Source organism: Bemisia tabaci, chromosome 10 (assembly GCF_918797505.1).
Source record: "Bemisia tabaci chromosome 10, PGI_BMITA_v3".
Taxonomy (NCBI): Eukaryota; Metazoa; Arthropoda; class Insecta; order Hemiptera; family Aleyrodidae; genus Bemisia; species Bemisia tabaci.
In genome coordinates, this window is record NC_092802.1 from 36,625,985 (window position 1) to 36,637,815 (window position 11,831).

The window sequence follows — 11,831 nt, forward strand, 5'->3', positions numbered from 1 at the left end:
AAGGTCCTTAACGTTGCAAAGTTGCTGTTTCGGTGTCAACTAGTGAATGAACAATGCTTTCAATGAGGCATTCCGCTACTTTGTGGGTTGGAGTCACTGTTATTCAGTTTATCTGACCATCCATGAGATGACCGAAAAGTAAAACCATGCATCTCTGATTGCTACCTTGCTGCCGTCCTGTCATATTATATTTTATCTTTGAAAAACTAGTCAAAACGTATCCTTGAAAACTTCTTTTATTTTGCTTCGCTGTAAGCAGAAAATTCTGTATTTTTAAGCCAAAAATTTGGCCTGTTCCTCTTGCAAAAAAAAACTAGGGGAGGAAATTTGGAAACATTGCAATAGAGATACGTAGTGCTGCATTTCGGTTATCGATATGGAACCTTACTCCACAAAAAGTAAAAAAATTATTCATTTGAATGAAATTTTGCAAACCACTTTCAATATGTAGATCTTTTCTTTACCAAGTAAGTTAATCATTCTTGCTCAGCATTAACACAGTCCGCATAGGATGTTGAAAAGGCAGAGGCTACTAAGCATACAGGAGAACCTTTCATCAAATATTTGAACATAAAAACGAGATTCATGAATGAAAAATTGTATTTACGAAACTTATGAATTAGCAACAAATATAGGTAGTACAATGATTAGTTAGACTAGAACAAAAACGACAGTAGCAAAATAATTTGATGATACATCAAAAATGATAGTCCACTTACATGGATAACAAAAACAGCAAGTTACATGTTTTATGCGTGGATTATTGCAAATTATAAAATAAAAAAAACTTCCATTTTATAAAAGTCAAACATAGTTGAATAAAGTTTAGCAGAAGGGAAACAATACAGTCACGGTGTTCTAAAATCCTGCAACTTGGTCTTAAGGTCAAAAAATATCCATGTAATTGCTCAAATTCTCAAGGTTTTTCTGCCAAAATACTGCTCATATAAAAAAAAAAAAAAAAAAAAAAAAAAACTTCTCTGAAATAAATCGAAAGAACAAGCATTCAATTATTTAAATAGCAAACAAAAACTTTGCTAGATTCTAACGACTTAGTTATTGCGTTGATTCCATTCTGCTAAATTCAATCCATCACATAAAAACAAAAATGAAGATTTAATCGGAATGTCATACACATTAAAATGGATTTCAGTATTTTGTCTGATCTTTTTCCCACTACAGCTCAACATACAACGGTGCTTCCTGCCAACTTTTCTTTTCATTTATCTTCTCATTTCATGAAGTTGATAATACCAGTACCTATCTTTTAAAATAGTGATTCTTAAACATTGTGGCAGACCACTTTCCCGCTGAGGGAAAAGCTTGCAGACTACAAAAAAAAAAATGTAATATTTTTTACATGTATTATTTCGTAGCTCAACAGTTAGAAAGCTAAAAATGCGATATCCAACATTCCATGACAACAGAATACAGAAAAAAGTGTCGAGAAAGTTCTTCTTACAACAGAAAATTTTCGTCAGTTTGTTGTCATTTCTTCGTAATTTTAGGATTATAATTTGATGATCTCACATGAACCACTTGAGACCTGGAAGTGGTTCTGGACAGACCACATTCGAATCAGTGAGAATGAAAACACACAGACTCTGTGACTTCAAAAAACCCAATTTTCATGGAGGTCATTAGAGATACCGTATTTACTTCAACTTGGGCCTTAGGAATGTCCTTAGGTACATGTCTTTTGGCACCAAAACACTATTTCTTATGTTAATTTTTTCACCTTTTGCGCAGTTTTTATGTCTCTTAGACAATTTCATTTTTCCGAATTGGTGCGTCTTCATTCTCACTGATTCACTTTGAGACCCTGTTAGAAGATGTTGCAAGTCCCACTGTCAAAATGTTTTCCTGATCAGGAATCTAAGCCTGATACAAACATAGAAATAAAGGAAATAAAGGCAGAGGATTGCTTAGCCAAGTTACAAACTTAAAAGGCTGCATTAAAATTGAAATCGATATTGATAACCAGTGTTTTAAGTTCAGTGCAGACTTCTCTTATAAATGTAACACATTCGAGGAAGCCAAGACTCAATTCATTCATCAGAAGGGGAAAAAAAGGAAGAAAAAAATCTCATAGCTGCCTGCGGATATTTTCCCAAAACTTCGATACTACAGGCGAGTCAAAAATTTTACTCCATCTCACTGAAAGTTTCGACAACATTGGAGTTACAATGGTGAACTAGGGGGGGATACACATGGAAAATTAAAACTTTTAGTCGCAGCTGAATATGTTCTCAAAGAGATCAAAATGTGTCCAATTACAAAAAATTATTGGGCACGTGAGATCTTTTCAAAAAGTTTTACAATCGTTTAAAAAATTGACTGTGGCAGTACCAACAAGTATCACAAGTTTCCACAGAGAATCTTCCTATGAATATCCTATGAAATGATGTTCATTACTTAACTTTTTGTGTACTAGTTCACATCATGTCTTAATTATTGGCAAAAGACCGTAAAAGAGGCGTATGCCTGGATTAAGTGCAATCAAGAGATTCAATTTAAGTGTTAGACGCACTGAGTTCTCCTCATTTCCGAACAAAACTATCCACTGGAAAAGAGTCGTTCTTAGTTTCTTGAACTTCAAGCACAGTTTGGGCAAAGTAGAGGAATATTCTTGCAGTGTGTTCTAAGAATGACATGATTAAAAAAATGACAAAAATAGTGGCTGGCTTAGACTGAAAAGGTTCCTTTTCACACATGAGTTTCAGGATTATCTAGGGAAGGTTTATCTGCAGCATTGACATCATCGCAGACTTTGGTCTCCTTGAACTTTGCTTCTAAAATATTTCTCATCTTCTCAGGGTTAGTTTTCTTCATTAGAGTTCGACTCGGGCTGACCTTGCGGTTGCTGCCGTTGTACTTCAACAACTTGGCCCTAAAACGAGAAGAGCAGGGGCGACATGTTAGGAAAGCATTAAACTCAAAGCCAGATTTACCATGCAGATATTAGAAATTCCCTTCAGAGCGGAGCATTTAGAGCTATGTTCTTTTTACGCACAGTGTCTAGAACCCTCAACCAGGCTCATTCCCTGATTTTTTCTAGATTTTCAGGAGCTCATTCCCTGCTGAATTATGGACGTTTTCTCTCACTTCCCTGGATTTGCTTAGGAAAAACTTTATAACTCTCCAGAAATCGTACTGTTAATGGTATTGCTTCATATTAATTTTTAGACAAATAGTTAAGATAGGTCTTTTTCCTTTTCATTTTTGGTTAATTTCAATTTTCGGTAAACTTGATTGAGTTTTGAGCGTTCCTGATGTTTAATTTATTCATTTTTGTGTCAGTACATGTATAAAGTCTGACCCTCATTCAGACAACACGGTACATCAAGGAGTCACCATGTAAATTCCAAAAGATCTAAATTGGCCCTTTAGGGTCAACTAACCTCGAGTGTTTTCCATTATTTGGTACAAAATGTAGAGTCGGCTACTCCAGTCAAGTTTTCATTATGGTTCATTTTGTTTTCTTTATGTTTTAGTTATTTTCTTGTTCGATTACCTACACCATTATTTTGTATACTTCCTTTTGTGTTTTTATTCCCCCTCCAATAAGTTTGTATATGTGAGTGGAGCCGGCCACTGCACATGGTTTAATTTATGAAAAAACAAAATTGGTCTCCAAGCATATCCAAGCCCAAGATCCCCTGCTCGATGTTTACATACAACTCAATATTTCCTGGTATTCCTTGATTGTGGCAACCCTGTGAAATAAATCTAAATTTTTACAATTCTCACAGCCTTGTCTTATCACAAAGGTCAAAATGCAACCAATCCCACAGATTACTTACAAATTATCAGAATATAAACTACTGCAGTACAGAGTTTCTACTTACGCATCAATTAATTTCAAAAGAAGTCTAGAGTAAGCTTGATATTCCTCATCAGCAAATTCTGCTGGGTCGTAGCGGGCATGTTCGTACAGATCACAGAACTGATGTACAATTCTTTGCCCAGCACCGTTCAGGGGCGCAGCTAATGTATTCAGTAAATAAGCTCTAAGATTTTCAGCAGGATGCCGAACTAGACTGGGGTCATGCTTTGTTATTGCTGCCTCTGTGCAAGAGAAAAATAAACAAATATTAGTTGGCATCAGTGTTCCAAACTCACAAGAGCCAACGCGCCAAATGCGACTAAGAAATCAGTCTAAAAAGTGAAGGCTCTGCGCCAATGTGGCACCTAAAAAGTGCCCCCCTCCCAAAAAAAAAATCCCAATTTTTCTGTTTTGTGATTTTTTGAAATTTTGAAACCCAGCACCGGATTTTAACTTTCCACTAAATACGCCCTGATATATACGCAAAAAGTCAATTTGGCCCCTAAAAAATCTTCAATAAACCCTAAACGTGAAGCTTGATGGGCCAAATGGCTCCGGAAACTCGAAGGTGAGTTTCGAACACTGATCGCATACCACATCTACAAAATTGGTCTTTTTTTCAATTATTTTTCATTAACCCATTAGATTTCAGTATAAAACATTTTGTCTCTCACTTCATCTTAATCTTTTTAATTTGAATAATCAAGTATCTTGGTCTTTTTATTGTCTACTTTTGATGACAAGTGAAGTAAATACCTCTTAAACTGAACAGCCACGTATGTTACTATTTAATAATTGAGGCAAATAAAATTGATACATGCAGTTGATCAATTAAGTAAAGGCTGATCAAACATTGATTCTGACTAACTGTACACAATTTGTAACCTGAAAACGGCTCAAGATAGAGCTTTGCAACTAAAATACATTAATTCAACAACAAAAAAATTCGATGAAAATACATTCAGCTTCTTGAAATCCCTCCCTTGGGGAATTTTTTAAGAGCACCGGCATTCCCAGGAATTTTAAAATGGTAAGAATGTATTATGACTTAGGGCATTTCTACAATGAAAATTAAAATTTATGATTGAATAAATTGCTACTGTCAACCTTCTCTTTTTCGGTTCATCCCTATACTGTAAGGATATTGGGAAGGATTTCCAGGCAATTTGCAATTGGATATGGCGAGCATAAGGTATTATCAATTTAAAAATTAAATAAATTCTGAAAGATTCTCATTCGTAAAGAAGTGTAGGTGGTAGCGATGTGCAACTGTCCTTTGGTTAAATGCTTAAGATTTTGCAAAACCATATGTTTGCTAGCAGTCAGTCTCTATAATAAACTGCCCGAATCAATCCAAAAAATTGATGACAATAAGGTCTTTCAAACCAATGCTCAAAAACCTTTACATTACCAAATCTTGCTGCATGATAGATAGATAGATTTTAAATGGTTAACTCTCGTTTCAAACAGGTCCCATTTTTGGCAGTTTCAAAACGGATTGTCTTTGCTATTTAGGGTTAGGAAAAATCTGTAAAATTCATGCAGGGTGCCTGGCTCAGTTTATTCTGTCCTTTAGAAAATGAGTGCTACTGACCCGTTTCTAATTATTCGATGGCATTGAACAAATGATTTCAAATCCTCCGCCAATAATAGGATTTGATGTAGGAATTTGTGATGGTCCATGTAATATTGCAAATAATACTAGATGCTTTTGGTTTCCCTAAAATTTGAAGTCTTTTGCAACAATCTAATCAATAGAGGTGAGATTTCTTTAGATGGCAGTGTTGAATTTCATTCCTCTCCTGTGATATCCAGTTGTGTTTAGCCTCTATAAGTTCTAAATAAGTTCACAGAGTTTATCAGGTGGAAGAATTACCAAGTAACTTGATGTCATCTACAGCTTTCAGTCTACAATAAAAAGGTTTCAGATGAGAATCCGGAGGTAGAATGTAACAGGAATCATCGTCAGGAATCATTTTTGGCTCGTACAATATTTTGGGGATTACTTCAATGCGTCTTTCTATTTCTCGCTTGAAAGACTGAAAATTGCAAAGAAAAACGAAAATTAAAGTCAAAGCCCCTAAATTGCATGTTGGCTGGATCACTTGGTTTCATACCTTAAAAGTTTATGCACTCCTGGACTGCAACAGATGATCGTCCGAAGTCACTTTTGCGTGGAAAGTAAATGCAAAAGGCAAGATAGTGGATCTTTCATCGCAGTCTAAAAGTGCACAAACTTATTTGGTGTGGACTCCAATTAGAACATACCTAAAAGCCATTGTCTACGAAAAATTTGGCCTTCTCTCCGTTTGTTCGATAGCTGTTAGATAAAAATCACACTACAGTTAGTTCTGCAGAATTGAGAGATGTGAGGTATAGCATGAGAAAAAATTTGATTTGGAAGCCGAAGTTAGCATATAGAAAATCACCTGCGGCATAGAGCCATACGTAGTGTGACAATATGAATCAGAGTGCTGCAATTTTGTCTTGATTTACCTATTTCAACTATCAGGTTCAACTGTGCTTATCTAGAATGCATTTGGCACTGCGCAGAGGTGTCAGGTGAAGACATACACGATGGTGTTTGGATCTATGTTTAATTTGCCATTTTAGAGACTCCTAATGCATGGAGGGAGTGTACAAACTTTGCCTTGTAACTCAAATGGGTCTGATGTCATGCAGCTCAAGGTAAAGCCCTTATTAAACAACTTTGCATTTTTTCTGTATGCGCAGGAATGGAATTCTGTAGAGTACGCCGAGTGCAGAATTCCATTCCTGCGCATACAGCAAAAAGGCAAAGTTATCTGAAACGGGCTTCATGAGGTGCAACCATCTGAATGTTGCCGTACTGGTCTGGGGGATCCAGTGCCATTAAGGTGGATTCGATGGACGCCACATTTTGTGTCAGAACGACATGCAATATATCGCATCGATTGGTCTCATTTTTGCAGCTAATCGTCATTTTTCTCATTTCATGAGATTGCAGTTCTGTTGCAAGGAGGCTAAAGAATTCACAAATCAATTTTGACAACCAAATTCAACGTATCAAAGGCGTGGTTTTTTCGGAAGAAAAATATCGCATTCGAGTGCAGTTTCGATATCAGTGTCACATGCGATATTTTTCCTCTAAAAAAACCATGCCCTTAATACGTTGAATTTGTTTGTGAAAATTCGTCAGTAAATTTTTTAGTCTCCGGGCAACATAATTGCAATCTCAAAATTTGAGAAAAAAGACGAGTGGCTGAAAAAATGGAACCAATCGATGCGATATATCGCATGGCGTTCTGACAGAAAATATGGCGTCCATTGAATCACCTTAAGGTAGCTTTAGCTCCCATAATTCTATTGTCAATATATGTACTCTGTTTGGAGGATACAGATTTTTGGATAGATTTTACCTTGGTGGAGTCATGCCCGATGGGTACATGAGGACCTCTCCTGGAGCGCAGAGCAAATCTCATTATCTGCCGTTTGGCGAAGATGAAGAGTAAAATAATCGTAAGAACACCGCCACCTATGCAAATCACGACCTCCTTCCCTTCTAATTCCGGTTTCTTTGGGCTTGGACTTGCCATGATGTGAAGATGAACTATCTAATTGAATCCGTTACAGTCATTTGAGAGAATCATGATGAAAGGTGCACATTCTAAGAGAGGAACAAGAGGGTTGTTCTCAGCTTCATTCCGATAAAGATTCACATTTCACGGAAAAATTCTTGGGTCGTGCGCACACGTAAGAAGTGAGAAATAGAACAACAGAATCAAAAAATTTAGAACAAATTACGCGAACGTGAAGCTGTCAGAACTTCAGAAGATTTTCGTTTTTGTTCTAGTTCTCGACATGTTTGTTTATTTTGATTTCAATTCCAATTTCAGAGCTTCGACTGTTGGAATCATGGATTTGCTGTGGTTCGTCGAGGAAACTGCGAACTGGACAGTCGGACTGGTGAAACTGAACCGGCTGCGTCTATTGGTCCTTGTTCCTTTGGAAAAGCCCGGAAAAGCTTATAGCGCGCGCAAGCAAGAATCCGTCGTCCAGCGTTGCCAAGTCTCTTAAACCAAAATTTTCTTGTACCAAACTTTTGCATTTCTATAGCGTTCCATTATATTCCGCCTCTCAGTGATGAAAAAAAAAACCAACCACTGAAAGATGTCGCTTGAACTGTGCATATGCATAACTAGGTGGTAACTGAGTTCGCCCTTGAAATTTCATGTGAAATTTCAGTGAAATTTCAAAAGGCCTCATAAATTTCAATTTTTTTGAAAAATTGATTTATTTGCCCGTTAATTCCTTTTTTTCACTCATGCTCCTAAATTTAATAATAATACATTTTCTTGTTGTTCCTCACGCCTGTTTTTTCTTTCTTTCCGATTAGCTAGTCTTGTTACTCTCCTATAAATAATATGGCATCGTAAAACAATTGTGTCCCTCGAAAAATAGTCATGATTGTGCTATTCATTTCAGTAGGTAAAATTCTTCTCTAAGATTAGAATAAATAGTATGTACCTAAGTACCTTTCTTTTCTATTGCTCTAAACTTTATTTGCATTTAAATGATAAATTTCAAGAATTATAGATGAAGAGCCCAGTACTCAGTGCATTGTATGTAACGTTGGAGTACATATTTCTGCTGTTTTTTATTTTTTTGGTTTTTTCTACCGTTTTTTTTTTATTTTTTTTATTTTTTTTTTTTACTGAAAATCATTTTCTTCGCAGTGAATACATGAAGTTTAGAGCCAAAAGAATACGAACAACGAAAAGTAAAGGTAGGAATTTTATGATCATTTTGTCTCAGTTGCCCGGCAAAAATCTACAGTACCAAAAATCTATGGCACGAATGCGGACAAAACAAACAACGACGGTTGAATCATTTCGATTTTAGCCGCCATTTTGTTGCGTGACGGCAAGAGGGCACGAGATACGACTCCCTAATACTCCCCATGCATATTCGTCTTGTTGTGGCAAGCAGTTGGGCAGAAAAAATTACTAGAATCAAAAAATTACTGAAAATCAAGCTTAGATTTTAATTTTTCACGGTCTCACTGAAATTTCATGAAATTTCAAGTGAAATTTCAAGTGAAATTTCAAGTGAAATTTCAAGTGAAATTTCAAAAGCTTAATTTTTCATGAAATTTTCCATCTCAGGGTGGTAAAATATAGCACTGGATCCACACTATTTTGTGGAGGAAGCAAGGCTGAAAAGTTAAAAAATGTGATGCTCAATAGATCTCAAATTTTCAACTCTACTTGAAATTTGTGAACATTTTGGCCTTGCTCTCCTTGGAAAATAGTGTGGACCTAGCCCTATTTTAATACTTTTTCATTTATCGTTAATAAGTTATCATTTCAAGAATGAATAATGAATTTGCAATTTCACTAACTGAATGTGTTTTCAGAATCGGGTTAAAATTAGTAGCAAAGCACATACTTACTTCTAACGGACAGCCCTTTCTTGGAAATTTCCTAGTATGCGATTTATTTATTGCACTGAGAGGAGCGCTCATTCAAAATGAGTTTTATTTTGCGCGAAGCCTGTTGCGCCAATCACAGCAAAATGCTGTGAAGCATTGTGCATTTGCATCGCCTGCAAATTAAGTATAACTGCGGTGGTATAACACCCGTTTCAGCTTGACGCCGACATTAAGACAGATTATAAGTTCCCGACTTGAGCCTGTGTTACAGAACACGCTCTTGACACACTGTTGACTGGCGAGGATCGATGACTACCAACGCACGCTACCGACCTTCCTGCTTGCATCCTAGATTTCGTTCAAAATTCGCATAAAAGGGCCGTTTGTAAAAAAAGTAAAGACTTTTTTCGGAGAGAGAGGGTGAGAGGAGAGGGCTGGGAGAGGAAAAAATAGCAGATAGAGAGAAAAAAATTAGGGAGAGAGAGATGAATTTTAGATGGCGAAAATAATATCTCCGTAGAAAATAATTTTACCAGAGGATGAAATACCATCCAGCGATGAGAAAAAATATTGCCGGTGGAGGTTGGGGCGAGTTAGTCAATAACAACGGTCTTTTTGGGTAAGCAGCGTTGGTTACATTTCCTCGATTTCTTTGTGTTTAAAATGTTCTATTAGATTGTTGAGCATGAGACAGAGCACTATATCGTAAATAATTAGCTCTGTTTTATTCTTAGATTTGCAATAAACTAGGTCTGTAGTATAGAGTTGTATCAGTTTTTTTGTGATCGCAATAAGTGAGAAATGCAAAGGAGAAATGTCATTGATGCGGAGTATCAGTTCTAATCTTGAACGTCAGCTCTTTAGTGCGCATTCACAGTTAAAATGTGTTCGATTCTGGTCCTCAAATTTCTCAGGTTTAGTGCAGGAAAATGCTGTTTTTCCACTCTGATCCCAACGCTCTCCAGCTTTGGACTGCAGGACTACATTTCGTTATTGTGTAAGTAAAAAACCTCTTTTCATTCCTCAGACTTTTTCTTTGTTTTCTAAACTGCAAGAAACAAAATTACAGGATACACTCCTGTTCAAAAAGACCAAGTCCAACAAGGAAACAATTCATAAATCGTCTGTGTAAGTCGGCAATCACATAACTCGGTTTGCGACCTTGCAGACTTCCTGTCATACTTCATTTCTGAAACGGAAAACTACTCAATGGTAAATTTTTAAAACTGCCGTGATTTTTCTTCTCCGTGCAAAGAAAATTCTGCAAAAACTTCAGGGAATGATGTCAATTTATTCTCCTTCAAAAAAATAACATAGAGGTGGAGATTTGCAGACACCGCAAACAAGATATGTGCCGACTTGCACCATCGAAATGTTACTGTAATCTTTGTCAATTACTCCACCTATCTACTGGATGTTTAAAAGATTCTTCATCAAGTCAATTAAAGACTCAGGGGAAAATCAACACTTCAGGTGTCTGCTGAAAATACCCAATGAAATTAATCTTTTCATGTGAAGAATATTAAAATTGTTACCCAAAAAATTTCCTTGTTTGTTCACAGAGGTTGTACAATCGGCAGATGGTAAAATTTTTTTGAATCGTCCACGTTCACAATTATCTGTCTGTTCCTGCAGTAAGATATCTCCATCTTTTCAAGCACAGCGTTTCAATAGCATGTAAGTAGAAAACCTCTTTAATTTCCTCAGACTTTTTCTCTATTTTCTAGACTGCAAGAAACAAAATTACATAATACTCTCCTGATCAAAAAGTACAAGTCTAACAAGGAAACAACTCATAAATGTTACTGTAATTATTGTTAATTACTCCACGTACTGACAGTTCTAATGATTCTTCATTAAGTCAATTGAAGACTCAATAGAAGTTTTGAACAAACACCATATCAGGTGTCAAATAACTATTGGAATGTACCTCTGCATTCAGCATTCTGCCTTCCCCTTACAATTGTTGGCGACACCTTTGCAGAATAAAACCCATTTTTTAGGATCCTAATTAACTTTTTACATACGCATTTTGGCGCATTTAATATTGGTATGTCAACTTTTTTAGTTGCCACAATGGCCCAGTCCTGTAATTTTAAGGTTTGCCTGTAGAAGGCAGAGAACTGTCTTCACTTGGAAAATACTATGATTTTTTTTCTAAGGAAAGTATCTTATGTGTTCACAGAAGCTGCATAGTTGGCGAACTGTAGATGATCCTGCAATCATGATATGTGTATTTAAATCTTCAATGTTGTGTGTTAAACTTTTCTACCTCTAGTGATACTCAACATTGTTTATCTAATGATCAGTTTCTGTCACATCACTTATCAAGAGTGTGTCACCATTGCCTTCATAGTAATATTTGATTGTGTTGTAAAGTGAAAATGAAATCTCATCAATTAAAGCCTTCAAAAAACTTGCTCATATCTTGCCTTTTGTCACTCAGTTTTGTTTCCCCACAGCTGTGAATATCATTCCATGTCCATATGAACCGTAGACAATGACCATTCAAATTTATCCTGAAAGTCATGTGTGACTTTAACCATTCAAACGTTCAAACTATGAAAAAGGGAATAAGTCATAATATGCTACAGC

At 36.2% G+C, this 11,831-nt stretch overlaps 1 protein-coding gene across 1 annotated transcript; it reads right to left on the reverse strand.

Moving 5' to 3' along the window:
* Nucleotides 1-582: 582 nt before the first annotated feature.
* Nucleotides 583-7,687, reverse strand: LOC109033225 (protein C1orf43 homolog). The gene is made up of 4 exons (XM_019045749.2): nt 7,225-7,687; nt 5,703-5,865; nt 3,849-4,068; nt 583-2,890 (listed from the first exon to the last, which is right to left on the reverse strand). Exons 1-4 carry the CDS (start codon nt 7,399-7,401, stop codon nt 2,707-2,709), a joined length of 744 nt encoding a protein of 247 aa, XP_018901294.1. The 5' UTR covers nt 7,402-7,687; the 3' UTR covers nt 583-2,706.
* Between the last annotated feature and the right edge of the window lie 4,144 nt (nt 7,688-11,831).